The sequence below is a fragment of the Cyanistes caeruleus genome, chromosome 9 (assembly GCF_971803275.1).
Source record: "Cyanistes caeruleus chromosome 9, bCyaCae1.hap1.1, whole genome shotgun sequence".
Classification (NCBI taxonomy): domain Eukaryota; kingdom Metazoa; phylum Chordata; class Aves; order Passeriformes; family Paridae; genus Cyanistes; species Cyanistes caeruleus.
Genome location: NC_141709.1, coordinates 32,395,453 through 32,416,932, shown reverse-complemented (window position 1 = coordinate 32,416,932; position 21,480 = coordinate 32,395,453). Strand labels below are relative to the sequence as shown.

The following is a 21,480-nucleotide window of genomic DNA, read 5'->3' as shown; positions in this document are numbered from 1 at the left end:
CCAGTCTCAGTGGTTCTGTATCTCAGGTTCTGCTCTGTAAACTGCTCTCTGCAGCGTGGCACAGTCACTTTGAACTGCTCAGGGTTTGGGTCTAACTCAGCCTCTCACCCTCCACTGACCTCGGTCCCTTTGAGCTGAGCATGAGCTCAGTCTAACTCACAAATCCATCTGCTAAGGCACATCCTGGAAAGAGGCAGGGTAGGTTTATCCCCCAATTCAGAAACCAGAAAAGCCACGGTTAGGGCCTCCAAAGCCCTGGGACACAGCTACCCTGATGCCACAGCAGAGTGAGCCCCCAGCTCTGCATGGATTCCCTCTCTGTGCCCAGAGCTCTCCTTCCCCATCTCAGCTCTGTTCTGACACAGGAGCCGGAACCACGGCCCCATTGCACCCTGGAAGATATTTACACATAAAATTCTGCTCCTTATGGAGTTTTCCCTTTATTTCATATTCCATTTAATGGCTACAGTTGTTCATACATCAAAACCCCAAATATTTCCCACTGGAAGCTCTTACCGTTTCCCAGCTATGCTGAGCCCCAATCCTCGGCCTGTTTTCTTCTGGATATCTACAGAGAAAATCTCCAGGTTTTCCTCATCCTTGTAATGTGCTTCATTCCTGTAAACCACCAGCTGCACCTTCTGGGGCGTCTGCCGGAGCGCAGTGATGGCTTCCTCGTGGCTGGCGTTGCGCAGATCGATCCCGTTCACCTGGAATAATCAGTGTTTGCTTTCCCAATGACACGGGTAAATGATCTTTCCATCACACCCTGCCCGTGGGTGACAGCACAGATCTGTCATTTTGACACCCCTTGGTGCTCTAATTGAGTGTTCCCATTTCCAGAGGGCTGAGATCCTGGGTGTCCTGTGGAGAGCGAGCTCGGAGCTTTGTGCCACTGCCTGGAGCAAATCCCAACAATCAGAATGTTTGGGCTTGGAAGTTTTGGGTCTTCTTTCCTTCTTTTTAATCTCAAGCCTTTGGAACCTCAAGCAATGCTTCTTTTTCCAACTGCAAAGGGGGACATGTCCCTTTGAGCTCCCTGTGTACCTCAGCACTCAGATCCCTTCTCCCCAGCTCCGTAACATAATCAAGATGAAAACAGAAGGAATCAGAAACACCAGCAAATAAATGGCCACAGAGAATCCCAGGCAGGATGGATTAAATGGTGATTTTCCTTTTTTCCCAATAGATGGCACACCAGACCACTGCTGGAGCAGCCAGCTACACTTCTCTTACCATAACCTGAGAAGGTTTCAGCATTTTACTCATGTCAGGCAGAACAAGAAGTTCTGTTTAAATGTTCCATTAAAAAAAAACCTATTGCAAAGTGAAACTTAATCTAATTTTGCCAAGCCCGATGCAAAAGTGCCCTTTAAGGTGTTTGCCAATATTCTGTCAAAAAAATCATCTTTTACTTCTTCATACCAAAATATATCAATACTTAGACATTTCTGAAGTCTCTTTAGGAAGTAGCATGAACTGGAACAGAATAACCACAAATGTTAATCCACTTCCACAAGTTTTAAGGCAATGAAAATATCTCTCAGAATTTCTAGATATGCAAAACTACAATCATATCTAATTTTACATTGAGATAATTAAGACTAATCTTTAGTCTCTATTTTTTTTGTACTAATTCTGCACGCATTTATTTATAAGTGCATTGATACTCTTTCCTCGACACAGGCATCTATGTGTGCTTTATCACACTAATCTGAAACTGATTCAGTCATCTTTTTGATTAATACAGCTTTTAAAAGCTGAAATAATAACAATATTATGGCTCACAAACATTAGCACTTTCCTGTTTGGCCAGAGAAGAATTAATTAACCTGCTCCATTTTTACCCAATTATCTTGCTCTGTTAATACCCCGTTATTTATAAAACCAAAACAACATTCAACCTCAACGCTAACAAAAATATTTGCAGTGCAAGAGCTGTAAAGACAACTCCCCAAGTAGCCCTTGCTATTTTCCTAACCCTACACACCGAGGCCTTAATGGCCATGCTGGGAATTTGTCCTGAGCTGACAGCAGAGCTGCAAAGCAGCTGCGCTGAACCCCTGCCTGACACGAGTTTCATTTGCAGACCAACACTTCTCTCTTAACCCTTTCCCTCCACCTTCTTCGTGCTTGTCTGGGGGAAAAACACCACATTTATTCACAGCAGCTATTCCCCAGATGTGTGAAGTGTGGCCTGGGGGAGCTGGTGGCTTCTGCAGGGATGCTGGGAGGGATGCTGACAGGGATCCTGGCAGGGATGCTCACAGGGATCCTGGCGGGGATGCTCACAGGGATGCTCAGAGGGATGCTGTGGGGTGATACTGACAGGGATCCTGGCAGGGATGCTCACAGGGATGCTGTGGGGTGATGCTGACAGGGATCCTGGCAGGGATGCTCACAGGGATGCTGTGGGGTGATGCTGACAGGGATCCTGGCAGGGATGCTGACAGGGATGCTCACAGGGATGCTCACAGGGATGCTGTGGGGTGATGCTGACAGGGATGCTCACAGGGATGCTCACAGGGATGCTGTGGGGTGATGCTGACAGGGATGCTCACAGGGATGCTCACAGGGATGCTCACAGGGATGCTGTGGGGTGATACTGACAGGGATGCTCACAGGGATGCTCACAGGGATGCTGTGGGGTGATACTGACAGGGATGCTCACAGGGATGCTCACAGGGATGCTGTGGGGTGATGCTGACAGGGATGCTCACAGGGATGCTGACAGGGATGCTGTGGGGTGATACTGACAGGGATGCTCACAGGGATGCTCACAGGGATGCTCACAGGGATCCTACAGCCACCTTCTCCTCCTCACCCCAGCTCAATATTTGGATTTCAGGCAGAGCTGAGATACGGGAGGGGTGTCAGGAGCGCAGGTCTCCGAATGAAAGATTAAAGAGATGAATAATACTAAGCTATTGGACATGACAGCTGAACTATGTAATTCAAGAACTGCCTTGCTCAATTAAATTTAATGTATTCTCAATTTGTACCTTCAGTTTATATGAATATAGAAGGATATATGAATTTTTCAGGACATTCTTAGTGACAGAAGGGAAGCCTCGAGAATGGATCCTATTCAACCTACAAGGAACCTCTGTTGAACTGAAAACAAGTCTCCACAACCAAACACAGACACAGAGAACATCATTTACCTCTAGAATCTGATCTCCAGCCCAAAGTCTGCCATCTCGGGCTGCTGCCCCTTCTTCATAAACTTCATGGATCACTATGGCATCCTGTGGGAAGAAGGCAGTGACATGAATCCTGCTTCCCAAACACCCTGAAACTTGCCACCATGACCCACCCCACACTCCCCAGTTAAAAATACAGCACTCCAAGTCAGGAGAAGCAAAACTGTAACAGAGATCTTTAAAGTTTTCAGTGTTTTGGGATAAGAAAGTGTGAGCAAAAACCAGTATAAAGGTACAAAAGATTTTGTTCCCCACTTCAAGGTAGTCTTGTCTAGAGCTTCTTCCATCATTTTTATACATTGGCATCAGCAGCACGTGAACTCAGTGTGAACTGTTGTATTAATATCGTCTACTTTTAATGGTATTATTTAAAACCAGATTCTTTGGAGCTATGAATATTTTTAGGGACTTGGCATAGACCTCGGCTTTAAGCAAGAGCTGAATGCCTTGTGGTAAATAGTGCTGGTTAAATCTGTAAGAAATGAAATCCAGAAGAAAGGAACAATGGCAAATGTTCATTTATTACTGAGGTTGGAAAATGTAGGCAGTGGCAGATGTAGCTTCAGGGAAGGTTTCAGTGATTTAATCTTATTGCCAGCAATAGATGTCCCCAAAGAAAAAGCATTACAAAGAACATACTGTTCTCTTGCTGGTGCTTTCCCTTTGCATTGTTCTGGTTTGTTTGTTTCTTTTTTTTCCTTTTTCCTTAAAAAAAAAGTACAGGTGAATATAGGTGAAGCCCCTCTAGAGTGCTTCAGCTTGCAGGATGGGATGCTCCAGTGTGCAAAAGCTGCTCCTCTCCTGAGCAGCACCAGCAAAGCCTCAGAGCTGAGCCAGCAGCGCTGGCTCTGGGCAAACAAGCGGTGATTTTTAATGACACAGGTGGGTTCTGGATATCCCATTCTCAAATACACCCTGCAGAACTGCTCCTGTGAGCCCCTCACCAACAGGATGGACAAGCCAAAGAGGAGCTTTCCCACAGTGCTCCCAAGAAAAGCTGGTGAGGCTGGAGCGTGCGAACCCTGCTGGGTGATGGCTTCTCCAAGGGGGCAGGGAATTGCTGCTGGGGTGGGAAAAGGTCCCTCTGTATTTGGAGAACAGTGCTGGATACCACATCTCTGGTCAGGAATTCATCCCCTGCCCGTGCTGCCTCATCATCCTCTCCCAGCACAGACACAAAACTGAAACCCCCTCAGGTAATGCTCAGATCACAACACTGAGAGCTCGATTCATTTTCATTCCCACTACAACTTCTTTGATGATGTGGACTTGCTGGAGCACAGCACCACTGCCACAGCTTCCCTCTGATCCATGGACACCAGCCCCTGGTGAAAAAAGCCTGGAGGATTGCAACCACAAATGCAACCACAGCTGATACAAGAGTCCCAGGTGGGGGAAAAGAGATTTCAATCTGCAGAAATGAAGGGGAAACACTATGAGCTGTGTACCAAGTAATTAAGAAAGTCAAAAGAGTGGTTTGATTAAAAAATAAAATGAAATATAGATATATGCACACACCACTGGCAACTGCAGGGTTTTTCTGCAGTAACTGAAGCAACAAATGCTGACAGAATAGAGCAACACAGGCATGTCCATCTTCTCTCTGTTGTGGGGTTTGGCTTAGTTGGTTTGGGGTTGAGGGATCTTTTTTACCTTTGTTTTACAAATGATGGTATTACTCCAAAGCAACACGAGAGACTTTAGCCTGGGGGAAGTGGGCAGTGAGAGAACACAAAATATTGACCAGCTTGTTAAGGCAGCATCATTCACCTGGGACACACCAGGGCAGTGGGTGACCAGGAGGTTTTGGTAGAAAACTGGCAGTGTGACCATGGAATAGCACACTGGGCACGTACACAGGATGGTCAAATTAAACCTTTCAGTCTGGATTTAATCTCATATTTCCTAACCTCTGAGCAAGGACCTTTCAATCACATTTCTCTAAGTTTGTTTTCCATCTGTGGTTGCTTTTAAAACATCCACCAACCTGGATTTCCCAGCTTTTCCCAGCACTGCTTTGTTAGATGTAAAACTGCACATACCAAAGGCTCAGACCCAGGAACCACCAAGTGTTATCAGTTTGGATAATCTGCATCATCTATTTGAAAAGGCAACGCTTCAGTGTTACACTGCGGTTCCTGCATGTGTGAGAAGCCAGACCCAGGACTAAAAATACACATGGCATGAAAAGGTACATTCCTGCTCACTCTGTGCCTACCCTGCAGAAGGAAACATCTCGCTGACCTGCCAAAACACTGTTTTTCTTAAGCAGGGTTTTTTTTTTTTAAAGTAGTGTAGCTGAACCAGGCTTATCAAATCGATTAAAAACAGAACAGAGCAAAGTGTTCTGTGATGCACTGTAAAGATTTCTAAATAGTCCATAAGCATAAATGTCAGTTTTAGTTTTCCTTAGCTTATGAACCATGGCAAACATCTCTTTCCTCTGATACTCCTGGGATCAGCTCAAAGTACTTAACCCAGAAGTAATTTTTTTCCACTGGATCTAGTGGGATCTGGATAAGACTCTGTTAGTTTTGATCATCCATAACAAATCACTAAAAGCAAACTACTGATGTTAGTGAACGTATTTAATCATCTCAATATTTTAAAGGAGCTTATGCAGAGATGAGATGTCATACTCCAGCCATCTAACCAAGCCCCAAGCTGCAATGACTCTATCAACAGGCATGGATTGAAGCTGGAACACCCCTCTCAGTGCCTCAGAAAAGAAAACAGAATCTGTTATGACTAAAACAATACATTTATTTAAAGGATAGCTTTTGGTTTCTGCATATCTGCAGCTCCTGTTCAAATTTAACGTGTACTTGATATCAAAGCCTACATAGTTCAAAATCAATCAAGAGGGATGAAGAGAAAGTGGTGTCAGTGTTCAGCTAGAGGTTGTGAATTCGTGGTGGCTCTGGACAGATTTTCCCATCCCTCCCCACCTCCTTTCAGCACCAGTTTCATACAGATTATGGCTCTCCATGGTCCAGCTTGGCAGGGCCGCAAAAACTGTTCGTGCAGAAGGGGAAATAAAAACACTCCCCTATCAAGAACACACTTGTTTAAAAAAGATACCCAGCTGCTGAAAGCACATACTTCATAAAGTTTACAAATCCATTCAACAAACTGGGGCTTTAATCTTTGTATATTTTGACAAAGGCCAGTCTGGGAGCATTACACAAATGGGGAATTAATGCAGAGCTGAGCAGTTCTTGCCCGGGACGGAAGGATGAGGAATACGAGCCGGGCCATGCAAACTGTGTTTCTCCATTCTAAACAAAGTCCACGCTGGCAGGTGTCAACTGAGACTCTCCAACCATGGAAACACTGAAAGAAAGACAGATGTGAAGGGAATTCCTCTGTTGCTGCTGAGATTACCATCCTGCGCTCAAAAACGTTTGTGCTCAAGGGCCTGCAGCCCAAGGAAATGAAGCTGGATGCACTGACACAGCACTGCATGGCCACAAAAATCACCTGCAAGCCAGAATGGCTCCCAAACACGGCAAAAGCACAGCTGCTTGGGATATGATGTGTCCCAAACCTGTTAGGAAGCAGAAATGGTCACCAAACCCACAACAAAGAAAAGGTATTTTGTAGGGACAGCTACACCTCCCAGCAGCAGAGTACTGCTCTGACTGAGAATATCAGTGTGACTGCACAGCTGTGGAGCAAAGGGAAGGCACAGGAGTGAGAAAATGAGGGTTTGGCTGTGGAAGTAAAGGCAGAGAAGCAGGAGAAGCTTGTGGAGCCTCTTGGTCAACACCTCAAAGAGTGAAGATGGTGCAGAGTGATAAATAACTGTGAGGGCAGGGTGCCTGACAGAAATCAGCAACCACCTCTGGAAAATAAAGCTGGTACCACGTGCACAGCATGATCTGCACTGCATTGCCCTTCATCTGAGGAGGGGAAGAACCCTGAACTCCCAGGGAGTTGGATCTCAATTTCTCTCTCCAGGCTGTGGATATTTTTCTGCTTGATTTATAACGATTCAGAAACCCGTGAGGGGAAGAATATCACACTCAACCCTCAGCAAAGGGCACAAACAGACATGTTAACTCTGAGAATTAAATTCAGTCAGATTGACAGCTTAATCTTTGTATCTTAAATGTCAAGAACTGGTATAGCAGAGACCTCAGGCAAGGACCACAGAGCACTGACCTGACAGCCTTTGGGAGGCAGGTGGTGAAGTCAGCATCCTATTCAGGAAAATCACTGACCAAGTGATCCTTAAAAGCCTGCAGGAGCATAAACCATGGTGAGAAAGCCTCACAAGCTGCTGGCTTTAGGCTTGGACTGCTCACATGTTTTCTGCAAGTTTACAGCTCCTGGGCCAGTCTCTCCAGCATTTCTTTTCTCCTGTGCTGCTGTTCTTCAGCAGGAAAAGAAGCAGCTTTCAGCTGAAAAAACACTGCAAAACAGCTCCCAGGCTGTTACTGGGAACGCTGGGAATAGAGGGTGAGGGAGGGACAGGACACAAGACATGCAGCAGGCACAAATATTAAGTACCAAGGGTATTTTGATGAAGTTACCCTGTGACAAAGGTGGATCAGAGTGCAAAAGGGGTGATTTCAGAAGAAGTGCAGCAGAGAAATCTCCATATTCCTGGTGTTGGCTGGATTTGACAAGGAAAAAGGTCCAGATTGTGGCAAGGAGTCTTCCTGCACAGCCCTGAACAGTCCTGCACTACTGCAGGTCCTTCTGCTTTAACTGAGCTGAACTTTTGAGTTTGTCTTTGTTGAGCTGCTCCAGTCCACGAGCTCCAGCCATTACTGGGACAGCATCAAAGGCACCTGACACAAGGAAAGTGAAACACTCCCCACTGAGGACTGCAAAAATCAGCACAGAATGACTGAGAATGAGCCCCACCACCAACCAGAACCATGTATTGGGTGCAGGGAATGAAGCTTTCTGCATGGACCAGAGCACTTTTCCTGAGGAAGACAAAAAGTAAACTACATATAAAACTATATTATATAAACTACATATAAAACCAGGCTCTGGAAAAGATGTTTTTTCTGATTTAGTTGACAAGTTGTGTTTTCCCAAGCTAACATTACACTGATTTCCTACATAGCTACAAATGTTACACTAAATTAGCATTATTAAGGATAATAACACTGCAAGGGATTTTGCTGACTGCAGGATCAGGGATTTATCTCTTTCCCAGGGCAAGCGAAATACCATTAGTTATTTCCTTTTCAACTCCTACAATACTTTATCCAGAGTAGTAAAATTGTAAAAGATTCATTTTTACAGGCTGGTTCCCAGATAAAAGCAGGAATCAACTTGGTTGCACGGTGAGTTTCATTGGAGAATTAACCCCACGCAGGAATCTCTCAGCAGTTAAAATAAACTCAGCTGCTGGTTACTTGGAGGCAGAGGAAATGACAAGTTGTGTTATGATCTCTGATCTTCCATTTGCAGATCCAAATGGAATCTCCACGATAACTTTTCAGCAAGGGAGGGTGAGGGTCAAGCCCAAGCAAATCACTTCTCAGAGGGGTTTATCTCATGAAAATGCCTCCTTCTGGCACCGCAGGATTTTGCCATTGCTGGCGTTCACAAACCATTAGCAGGCACCCCAAATCCTAAGCCAAACACTACTGCAGTAAAACAGGCTGCAGAATGTAAAAGTGTATTACTGTGTTAATGCACAAATGCTTCACATTGCACCAGACCCAGAAACTGCCCCGCTCAAGGTCAAAACAAAAAGTCTGTTTCCCATTTAAGAACAAGCCCTTGCAAGAGATGGTGTTCACTTGCCAACTTTCATAAAAAAGATTAATCCACAATATCAATATGAATATAATTTTTCATACTAAAATACAGATTTATTTTAAGGAAGTGGATAGTATTTGTATTACATTTTATAGGTCCCTATAGTTACATCTGGTCCTTATTTATTTAAATTTTATTCAGCTTGCATAATATTTTTGCTTACAGTTATATTCTCTAAGATCAGAAAAGCTAAAACCTGAAAATTCAATGGCACTATTCATTAACATTCCTTCTCTCTGCAGTCATAGACATTTGCAAGCTCTCCTTTGATTCTGAAATAATAAAACTAAGGTAATAAGATGTTTAGTGTAAAAATATATGACTTAAGTCAGAATGATAGAAAGAGCTATGTTCCTGTGAATCACATGCCAAAGCAAACCAAAGTTTTTCAAAAGGTATACATGCTCATTTTTAGAGGCAATAATAAAACACAGAATGACATATTAAAACCTTAACTCTCTCACTCTCATTATTTTATTAAGTTACCAAAAAAAAAAAAAATAAAATAAAGAGAGTTTGCAGTGTACACAGCATAGGACAGGTTATAAAGAATGCATGAGGGTCCTGGATGTGTGTGACACAGGAAGCCAAAAGCCAGGGGTTTCAACCAGCAGCAGCCAGGATCCTCCTGAAGCCCATCCTGACAGGTCCTGCTGCTTTTGTATGCTGTTAGCCTAAATTTTATGGTTGATTTACATTCCTGGAAGACACCAGCTCCTTCAAGCAAGGCCCTGCTACGCAAGCAAGCCCTACCATCAGCTAAACCCTTGCCAAAGAGCCATCAAAGACATGATTTGCAAAACTTACTGCCCTAATTCCTTTTTGTGACAACTCATGTACAAAGCAGCTTGGGTTTGTCATGCTCCCGCAAGCCAGCATCCTCCAGGAATGATGATGAATCCACCAACTCCATTTTAGCATTATCCAAGCTGGAGTCAAAGCCATTCCTCACAATTTCAAGCTAACTGCATTTACCACCCTGTCATTAAATTGCCTTCTGGTTTATGAATGTGGGCAAGGGTTTAGGAGGGATTGCATTTTTTCCCTCTCCCAACCGCAGACTCTCCCCCTGCGACACCCGAGCCACGATTAAAAACTCAGGGCTCCCATTCCTGTTTTTCATTCCATTGTTCCATTCATTGTGTGGGGGATTTAACAGCAGCAGCAGCAGCATCCACAGCCCACATATTGCTGGAACCTCCCCAGAGGCCAATATCTCCCTTCTCATTTGTAGTTACAAGGTGAGCATATTTCACTAGAACACTCTCAGTCTTAGCTGCCCTGCATGTCTGTCCATGCACTCACTCAGATGCTGTCTCTGTCTATACCTGATAAAGATATTTTTGCCTGGATTTAAATATAACTGAAGAGTGGGGAGGGTGGGATGAAAGCTCAGCCAAGGGAGAACCTGCTCAGCAACGCAGGAGTCCCAGAGCCCTCGTGCTCAGGTAGGTCCCCACTGCTGACAGGCTGCAGCAGGGCACAAAGCAGAGCTCTAGGCTTGGCTTTGGAGCAGGAACAGCCTGGTTTTGGCAGCATGGAGCCCTCACAGGGTAATTATCCCTCGCAGCTCCAGGGGCAAACACAGGGGCTTGAACAGCTGCAGCTTCAAGTCACAGTTTTCCTGATTATTCCCTTGCCCTTCCTTAACAGATGGGGTTTATTCAAGGGATGACTCACCTGGACTGACAGAATGAATCTGAATATTCTTCTGTCAAACTGCATCCCACTCTCAGGAAGCTCCCCAGAAAACCCTCTGGGCTAACCCAGGTGATCAGGGAAGCTTTTTGCTCCCCAGCTCCAGAGTTACCATCTCTCACCAACTCCTGAGCACAGGAATATTTTGTTATTTTTTGTGTTCCAGTCCCCTGGCTTTGTGGATCACTTTATTTTACAGATGGAGTACCTTAAAGTTTGTTAATTGAATTAAAAGTGCTTTTTATTAAAGTCAGCTGAAAGCAAAAGTACAGAAAGAAAATTTACCACATTCAAAGCAGGCAACCCAGTATAAAAAAAAAATCCTGCATAAGAGGTTTGATGTTGTTTACAACAAAAACCACACAGGATAAAGCGTATTTTTCTTTCTGTGTAAGGCTGAGATAATGACCACCCCCTACTCCACCTCCAGAGAGCCCTGAGTTACAGACCCTGCAATCTTTTATATCAGAGATGCCTCTTCAGCAATTGATTTCAAGCCTCAGCTGAGCCTCTGAGCCCTCCTCCCTCCCAGGTTCTCTAACCCTGCCTGGAGGAACTCCCCCAAACCAGCCTTGAAACTGCTGAATGCCCTCTGGCATGTCTGAGTGTCTTAATCACCCAGGCAGCAAAGCCAGAGTCAATAACTACCAGTAATCAACTCGACCATCACTAAATTATTCAGCTGGCAGCGAAGCTGTGCCCCCACCCTGCAAAGAAAATGTTTGTATCTTAGAGCAGTGCCTCTTCCATGTGCTGCCAGGAATCAAATCCCAGAAGATTGACTGTCCTGGATTACAGAAAATCATTGCAAGTTGTCAGCTGGGCAAGATGTGGCAGCATTCACCCACCCTGGGATGAGAATGGGGTTTCAGAGATTCATGGGATGGTTTGGGTTGGGAGGGACCTCAGAGCCAACCTCATTCCATCTCCTGCCATGGGACACCCTCCACTAGGCCAGGTTGATCTAAGCCCTGCTCAACACCCACAGCCTCTCTGGACAAAGCCCACATCCCATCTGGATGAGTACAATTCAAAGCAATTCCTTGATGCTCTGTTCTCTGTGGATTTAAGAAAGAAAATCTCAAGGGTGTCCTGGGCCTGTTAGAGCCTCAAACCTCATCTCAGGGATGTTTCTGAAAACACTTCTTATTTTTCCCCCCTGTTTTAAATTCCCACTCTGTGGTTACTTTTACAAGTTTGATTGGACTACAACCAAAAAAAAAATAAAAAATTAAAATCACAAACTGAAAGCCCTGTGCTCCAGCCAGCTCCACTCTGCACTTTAATTGCTTTAAAGCAGAGACCATGTGTTGTGTTTTCTCAGGGGTACGTGGGAAGGTGAAATGAAAGTGAGTGAAGAAAAAAAATACTTTATAAAAAATCAACACTTAAAGAGAAATGAAATAGAACTGCTCCAGGGCTAGAGCAGTCTGAAGATCAACAACATGAAGACAACTCCCTCCTTGCCCAAGCCTTTCCTGTATCCTTCCAGCTGCTGCTCCCCAAGCACAGAGCCCCAGCCCTGGTTTATAATACATCACTGGAAAGGGTTTGGAGCTTAGGGGATGGACATCTCCTCACCAAAAAACATTTCAGGGGTTAAGACATCACTTTCCAACCTCCTGAACAAATTAACCTCCCTGCTCACAGGCTGTGTTTTTCAAGTCTCTACTTGGTGATTCCTGATGAGATTCCTGAGGTTATGACTTAAAAGTTGCACTCTATATTTCATTTTGAAGCAGCTTGTCCCTGGCTGCCAGATTTATTATTCCAAAAGCTGGGCCTGTACATCTTGTGCTCAAGGAAGATATAAAATATTCTGAGAGAGCTCTCCTATCCCATATGAGCTGCTGTTGAGTACCCTCAGCTCAGCATTTTTAGATCAAGAGAGTTTTAGTACAATATGGGTGAGGCCCTTACAGGCTTGCCATGTCCATTTTAGACTTGACACGTTCTGAGCAGCATTCCTGGCTTCCCCCATGCTGATAAATTACTTTTGAGATGCCAGGAGCTGGGGTTCATGTTCTTCAGGGGTTTGTAGGCACTTCTGCTGAAGCCAATTACAGTTCATTCTAATTTCTCTGCACTGCAGCAAACCCCGTGTCTTGGACACAAAACTTCTGCCACACGAGACCCTCAGGACTGATGAACTGCTCTGATTTTGCCTTTTTTAAAATATGAAAGATGTCCATCTGTGTAACTGAGTTAAAACCAAATGACAGAGAGCAAGACAGAGACATCACTCAGCTTCATGGACCTGTTTTGTTGTATTTTCTCTCTAAGCCGTGAAACTCAGAAAGACAGAAACTTTCCAACAGCCTTGAACAGTTATTTGCTTTTCCTCCTCATTATGTCATGTGAACTTTGTTCCAACTCTTTACAAAAAGTTTTCTGACTCCAGGGCAAACAAAAATAAAAAAAAAAAGAAAAGAAAAGAAAAAAAAAAGGCATCAAAATAATTTGGAAAAGATCAGAAGCACAATGTAGACAGAAAAATGGGAGGTTCCATGCCATGCAAGTGGAGGATCTTTAAGGTTTCCAACCCAAACTCTTGCAGGATTCTGTGATCCCACCAGTTCCTACCTTGAGGAGAAGGGTTTTCACAGGCTGTTTTGGAGAAGGAAGTTATGGAGAATCCCAGAGAGGGTCTGTGCACATGGCAAATGGTCAGGTTAGGCTGTGGTTTCCCAAAAGCACCTTGTTTCCTATGAAACACCATTTCTTGCCTTTCAATGAGCAGATTCAGAATCATGAAAAGAAACAGGGACTCATTTTGGGTAAGTCCTGTAAGCTGAGGATCTGAAAAGTGGGGAGTTGGACCTCCCTCCCTTCATGGTTTCAGTTATTGCACTCCAGTGCATAGACTTTTAAAATCAACTCCTAGGAGGACACTTTAATGAATAAACTAATGAAAGCATAATACTTAACCAAAACCATTTACTCAATTTAAAGAATAAAACCCTTTGCATTTTTCTCATCTGCTCTGTAAAGCAGTTATTTACAATTTTCATTTATTTATATTAAAATCTCATGAAAGACACACACCATATTGCATCTGACAGACTGCCATGTATTATTTCCAAATTCCAGTTAAATGAAAAAGCAAGGAGATGACTAACACCGAACAACTTATTTGAATTTACTCAACACTGAGGAGCTTGACAAAAAAAAGGGGGACTGGGGACAAAACTGTGCATGGCTGGAAAGAGTGAAAACTAACCCAGCTCCATCTCCATGGGAAACAGAGCAATTCATCCCAGCTCTGCATAACTGGAGACTGGGATAAATGGGACCAAAACCTGAACTTTTTCCAGTTTCAGCTTTAATGCTGTAAAAGATCCAGCCCACACTCTGCAAAACAAAAACTTTATTTTTCCTTTTGATTTCCTTTCTTCTTTCCTTTCAATTTTTTTTTCCTCTGGAAGAAGACTACTTACTACATTGCAACTGTCTGTACCTGCTGACACTCACTGCACTTTGATGCTTAATGATGCACTACTGTGATATTTTGTGATATTTTTGTGATATTTTGGGGAAAAACTGCATGTACCAGAGCAGTTCCACTGCCTGAAGAGTCCCTGTGTCAGGGAAATCAGGAGAACCCAGCAAAGACACCTCTGCAACAGACTGAAAGAACTGAATTTGACATTTGAAAAACCCAGACTGGCTTCTCTTACACTGTAGCAAAGCATCTCTGAAATAGGAATTGGAGAGGAGACAGCAGAGGCAGAGAAGGGTTTAGCATCACTAATTTGCTGAGCTCACATTTGAACTGATACATTTTAATTCATCTGAAGATAATTTTTTTTAAAAAACAGCATATCCAGGAGGCAGATTAAGACAAAAGACACAGAAAACAGTAAAAGATTACCTTTGGTTTACCTCTGTTCTGCAAGGGCCTTTGCTGGCAGGCAGATAAATCACAGTTTGTTTAAACAGCTACTGAGCATTTCTGCTCTCAAGACAGAGGTGTTACCCTTGCTGAGACAGCTCTACCTCTGCAACATTAATTTCTAGTCCAGCTATTCTGGTAACTTTAGCTGCTTCCAACTCCAGATTCACAATGGTCAAATAAAACAAAACACATCTGCAACCTCTGACCACAGCAGAAAAACTACTGAAACACAAACAACTTAAACAGGAGCATCATCTGATCTGACACAAGGCAAAATCACCAATTTTTTATTGGAGGTTATAGTTGGCTTGTCCTTCCTGTCTTCAGCAATTTATTAGAGTAATTACATATTAAGGGCATTATTATTTTCCAAGTTCTCTTTATCTTTGTCCTGTAATAAAGATGATTTGAACAGAAACTCACCAGTGGAGTGTCTTTGCCCCCCACAATGCTGAGCCCGAGGCCTGAGCGACCCTTGGAGATCTCGATGGTCATCTCCTGCCCTGGAACTATGGGACAGGTTGCTGGATCCACAGGCAGTGGAGGTGGGAAGACACCTGAGAACATCAAAAGGGAAAGAAATAAGTCACACAACACAGTAAGAAAATGAATACCACCACAGGAATTAGCGAGAACAGCTAATTAAGCTTTTGTTTGCTCTCCACTTTAATAAAACTGAACTAGAGGACCACTCTGAGTCACTTCTGAAGTCTCTAAAGCAGAGTGACTTGAGCTCTGGGAATAAATTCTCCCAGTAAAAGCCTATGAGGACATCTAATTCAGTTTTAACCTCTACAGTTCAGATCATGATGGAAAGGGGTATTCCTGTCAGGATAGGAATTCCATATTTTCATTCCATGGAATGAAAAGCATGTCCCAAACTGTTTTTCCTTCTATTTCAATTGAAAACAAGATCATCTTCGTATGTAAAAGTCAAGAAAAACAAGTGAAGACACCTTCAAGCTCTCAAAAACTGTGACAGGAGAGAAAAATACAAACAGCTTATAAAATAACTTAGAATAGGTCATTGGATGTTCAAAGAAACAAAACTTCAGCAAAAGTGATCTGGAAAACAAAATGAAAACATCAATTTTGGTTTAGGGTAGTAAAAATACATGGCATGGTGGCAGAATCACTGGTTCCTACCACGGCTGGTGACTTCTGCTTCTGGAGAAAGGTAAGGAGGTGCTGGCTCCAGGGGTATCTCCTGGGAGCTCACTGGGCCTTTCGTGGAAGATTTGGGCTGTTTGGTCTGGTTGAGGACCTGAAAGCAAAGCAGAAGCAAGAGAGAGCAGTTATCACCACAGGAAGGCATGGTGTGGTGAGGTCATTACCATCAGCTGTTGACTGTTGTGCCTCACTAAATCATCAAAATCAATAAAAGGAAAACAAGCCATTTCCACACATTTAACGAGGAGCCAGTAATTTTTTACATTTCCATCAATAAAATTATTTTAATGTCTTCCCAGTTAATCCCTTCCCCCCATGAATCACTCAGTCTTCAGCCAAATCAAGCCCTCAGAACCCTCCCTTACTGGTTAACATGAACACACAAACATTTTCCTGAACACACATACATTTTCTGGGAGCTGCTCCTCTGTCTCCTGCTGATCTGCCACCACTGGTGTGTCAGCTTTACATTTCACATCCTAAAAAGTAAAAAAAAAAAAAAAAGTGAGGTGTATTGAAAATGTCTCAACAGCCTCAATAAAATCTCCTCCAAAACTCAGAATGATGGTTCTAGAGAAATACAGTGATCTTTTGGAGGGACAGGACACAGGGAAGGGCTCCCCACTGCCAGAGGGTGGGGTGGGATGGGATATTGGGAAGGAATTCCTGACTGGGAGGGTGAACAGGCCCTGGCACAGGGAAGCTGTGGCTGCCCCTGGATCCTTGGCAGTGCCCAAGGCCAGGTTGAAACAACCTGGGATAGTGGGAGCTGTCCCTGCCATGGCAGGGGTGGCACTGGATGGATTTTAAGGTCCCTTCCCACCCAAAGCAGTCTGGGATTCCATGATTTCTCCATCTAAGTCCATTTGTACCAGCAAGCCAAGCTGAAACCCAAAACTTCAAAGAGGCAAAGCTGCTGTGAGCACAGGGAGTATCAGGAGTTATTAACATCACACCCCTCAGCAAACAGGAGGGGTTTTTGGGGAGGAGATTATCACACATGCTCTGGGTTGCTCCAGAGCAACAGGAAGCTCTGGAATGACTGGAACAGCAATTCCCAAGCTGAGTGCAGGGACCCCTCAGTGCCCACAGCAGAAAGGGGCTCCAAGTCATCTGCTCTCCCCTCCCCATCCTTTTTTGGCTCTCTTAAATAAAGCAACTGCTTAAAATGCATCCTCCAGCCTCATTAAAAAGATCTCCAACAATGGTACTTCAATCACTGACTCCACTTGTAGCCTAATTTATTTCTGTACCTTTTCTTTGTAATGCACAAAAGAAATATTTGTATCTCCTACTTCTGCAACTGCTTCCAGGCAGGTACACTGCCCTCCCTTGTTAGCTCTTCACTAAACTTAGGCCACTTGGATCCAAGAAATAGTTAATTTTCTCATCCCATATTTAGAACCCCTGATAAACAGCCTAGTCTGCAAAAAAAAAAAAAAGTACCAACTTCCAAAGATTAAAAATCTTTTTCAAATATTCAAAAGTTACTCTGCACCTCAGAAAGAATTTCTAATTATGATGATAATTTCTACATTAAAAAAAGGTAAAGAGAACTGTAGGTAACTCAGCTTGGAAACACTGGCCTTGTTTGCTGGGCTTTTATTATGTTAAAAGATGATAACCCCCACAGGATCCTTTTTTAGCCCCCCTTGAATTTTCCGCTGAGCTTGTTGCAACTCTTCAACTGCAATTATTATCCAAAAAGATAACAGGAAAAAAGATAAAGTGGTGATCTCATTGTATTATCAGAGGTGTCAGGGGAGAAATGGGAAGACTGCTTTGTCATTTTCTGAGAGATTGTTTTAATGAGCAGTGAAAAATTACTTCATACTTCCCTTTTTCATTGTGATATGTGACTAAAATCTGAAGCTTCATCTTGCACCACAAGTAAGCACCAGGCACCACCTTTACATCTCCCTGATCTTTTAACTGAGGCTGTGCTAGAGGTACCTGAACAAAAGGAGCACCAAACACACTCAGCATTTGTCAAAAGCCTGCAGCCCAACTGGTTTAATCAAATTCAAGCCCCTCAATTCCATCCCAAAGCATTTTTACACAGCCCCTCCTCTTTGCCAGTGTTTCAAGGATGTGTTTTCTGTTTGTGGTGAAGACAGATTATTGTTCCAAGTTCAAACCTTTAAAGGCAAATTAATCCATTCTCACATACCATTTTCACTTTGTCAGATTAACTCTTCCAGGAGCACAAAGCCCCCTCCATCAATTCTTTTCCAAGGACACCTTATGGAAAACCAGATTTCTTCAACCCTCAGAAACCCAGGACCTTCCATGAGGCCACCTCAAACCCCAGCTAATAAACACACAGACTTTGCCTAACACTTCCACTGGCTCCAGTTCAGAAACAAAGTTGTTTTCCTTCCCCTTTCTTATCATCCAAGCCTACAGTGATGTCCATTATAAAACTTTATAGCTTTTAAAGTGATGAAGTGACAACAAAGAGTATGTTGTGAGAGACTGACAAATTTATCAGCAACAGATGAATAGAGAATGATGTGAATTTTTTAACTTTCCTTTTATTACAGCTGTCACTTGGTGAGACATCCTGCCCATGCTTTGAGCTGTACATACTTGTGGAAGATCTCTGCTGATAAGCACATACTTTTTATTTACTCAGTGAACTTGATCTCACTTGTTGACTTTTACATTCCTGATTTCTCCTGGCACATGACTGAGAAATTCAGTAACAATGGTGAGGTAGCACTGAGGCTCTGGTAGCAACATACATCATGCTATGAAAAACAAGGCACTGTTTTCTTCTGCTTCCACAGTCACTGGAAGACTGCAAGACAAATCTCCCTTCCCAAAACCACCAATTTCTGTTGTCCTGCACTGAAGAGCCAAAGTCTTAATGCCAATTGTGCCTACAAACCCACTCCCTTCTGGCCAGAACCATCAGCACACTCCCAAAACTGAGATTCACTCAGAAATATTTCCTGTGTGTTTTTAAGATCCTGATGGTAAGCACACTCTGGCATTTTGAAAAAATGGTTTTTGCCATTATTTTTCACCCATTTATACCCCTAAAGCAAGGGCTGGTCCAAGTGAAGGCATTATGGAATGAGTAGTTTGGTCTACAGGGATGCCAATACTTTTCTGAGTGCCTTCTCTTACCTCTCTGCCATTGCTCTGCTTTGGACAACTCTTTTTCTTTCTTTTCTTTTACCTTTCAACTTGTGCTCTTTGCCCTCACAGTTCCCTTCTTTCTTGCTCCAAGACTGAAAAGGAGCTGCCAATATATTCTGGGTTTCCTGTGGTTCCAGAGGCATCTTCCCTCCACACCTACCTTGGGTTGCTGCAATTTCTTTTTCCCATTAAATTCACCACAGCCTACACCTAAAGTTCACTTTTGTGTAACATATTTTATGTATTTTTATTTCCTTCAGTCTTTGAGCAATTTCTCACTTCACCTTGCAATCCCTCTCAAATTTCTTGCCAAGCTGAACAAGAACTCCAGTAAAACCAGGTGAATGACACCTGCAAATACATACAGGGGAACTCTGATTCATTTCTATTCCAGCCCATCAGAGGAATCTGCACTGGGCTATCAAACAGCAATAACTCAACCTTTTTGTAATCCATTAGGGACATAAATCAATCCATGGGTGATTAATTCTGCTGCTTGAATAGCACATAACACTTCCTAACTCTTGGAATTTGCAGACTCATTAATTGAACACTCACCAGCTACAGAGCATTACGTATATTCAGTTCCTATTTGCAAACCCCAAGACACTCCTTGCAAGAGACATGATGGAGCAGAAAGAAGGGGAAAAATATGAAGAAATGTCAGGTTTTCTTAGCTGAGGACACACAGCAAATCCTGCTCTCCTTGAAACTGGAGTAGGCAGCAAAAAGACTCAGCAAATTCTGAGGTACCTCCAAGTTAGTCATGTTTAGTGTTTTCCACTTTAAACTTTTACCACAGTGTCCAAACAGAAGAGATCAGAGCTGCACCCTGAAGGACTTTCAGATTCCTGATAATGCATGATCCTGACCTATTAAACAACAAAAAGCTCCATCTGTATCAATGAGCTCAGTATTTATTACAGTGCACAGTGACAGAACCACATTAAACCACAAGTTATGGTCCTAATGCAGACATCACTGAGAGCAACTCTGTAGCTGTGTTATTCAGGAGGCAAGACTAGATTATGATAATAGACATCTTGGCCTTAGAATTTATGAAGCTATGAATAGAAATGAGAATATGATTTACAGACCAGGCTTTTTCTAAAGTTTGTCACACATGGATGGCAGGAGTGGAAAGGCAATCCTCTCACCAAGAACTCAAGAGAGGGCCAAAATGCTCTGTGAAAACTCTTATCTTGCTATTTTAACAAGTTTTACTGAGTGCTCACTTCACAAAAACAGGCTGTATATGTAAAGCTGAGTTTGATTCTGCTTTTACACATACTGAGTATTATTTGACAAAAGTGCTGCAACACTCCAATAAAAAGGCAGAGAAAACCAATCAAACCCTGTGAGCCTCCACATTCTAAACTCAAATCATCATTAAATATTGCCTCAAGTCACTCACAGCTTTGTTGGATTCCTCATCAGTCAAACTCTTCATGACAACTTCCAAACTCGGGTCTTCCTCGCCCCTGGGAGGTTCGGTGCCACCGTGGTCCTGGGAGAAAGGATTGACAACAGCTTTTGAACAGAGCTCAGGCCCCCCAGAACAGCTAAACAGAGAAACTAGACAGTTTCACCCATTTTTGTTGGCTTTTTTAGACAAGGGGCAGCATGACAAGGCAGAGAGATCCACAATTAAAGCCTCCCAATGGCAGGGGGCGAATGAGGGATGCAAGTCTGGGACAGCAGACCCTGGTCCCCACTTGGCTGACAAAAAGCACCATAAGATATTTCCAAAATTGCCCTCAGGGGCAGCTCTGGGGCAGCTTTCAAGGCCAGACTAATCCCTGTCAGCTGTGAAAGCTGTGGACTTGGAATGAAGAGCCTTTCTCCAGATCTCTGTCACACACTCAGCACATCAAAGGAGTCCCAGTTTCCTTCACACAGACTGAACAGCTTGGGAAAATCATGGGATGGTTTGGGTGGGAAGGGACCTTAAAGCCCATCCAAGGATGGCAGGGACTCCTTCCACTGTCCCAGGCTGCTCCAACCTGGCCTTGGGCACTGCCAGGGATCCAGGAAGCTTCTCTGGGCACCCTGTGCCAGGGCCTCAGAGGGAACAATTCCTGCCAAGATCCCATCCAGCCCTGCCCTCTGGCACTGGCAGCCATTCCCTGGGTCCTGTCCCTCCATCCCTTGTCCCCAGTCCCTCTCCAGCTCTCCTGGAGCCCCTTTAAGCTCTGAGCTCTCCCTGGATTTTTCCCTTCTCCAGCTGAACATTCCCAGCCCTCCCAGCCTGGCTCCAGCCCTGGAGCAGCTCCGTGGCTCCTCTGGACCCTGGACTAGAAACAAAACCACTCCTGAACTTTCATTACACATTTCACATTTAAGTAAATAACTCAAATGTCTCGACCACCACTTGAGTGGACAAAGCCCCTCTGTTCACAGCTGCAAAAAAATACCTCATTCTGTGGCTTTCTGGTGATTGAAACTTCCAAAAGCATATTTTGCAGTAATTAATATTTAATATACTCTCTTTCTGGGAGCTTGCCCACAGTATCACACCACAACACAGTCTTATCCTGTCCTGTAAGACCCTGAGTATTTACTGTTTATCACTTTTCATGCAACAAA

General features: G+C 43.6%; 1 protein-coding gene across 26 annotated transcripts in view; it reads right to left on the bottom strand.

Annotated features, from left to right (window-relative positions):
- The window catches only part of PATJ (PATJ crumbs cell polarity complex component), a 141,018-nt gene that overhangs the window by 17,722 nt on the left and 101,816 nt on the right, over positions 1–21,480 (bottom strand). For all 26 annotated transcript variants that reach the window (XM_086901795.1, XM_086901804.1, XM_086901791.1 and 23 more), the window contains 6 exons: positions 20,309–20,401; positions 16,158–16,229; positions 15,727–15,844; positions 15,004–15,137; positions 3,165–3,248; positions 517–710 (listed from right to left, as the gene is read on the bottom strand). In XM_086901795.1, the coding sequence (XP_086757921.1) occupies positions 517–710; positions 3,165–3,248; positions 15,004–15,137; positions 15,727–15,844; positions 16,158–16,229; positions 20,309–20,401 (695 nt within the window). The remainder of the gene's footprint in view (positions 1–516; positions 711–3,164; positions 3,249–15,003; positions 15,138–15,726; positions 15,845–16,157; positions 16,230–20,308; positions 20,402–21,480) is intronic.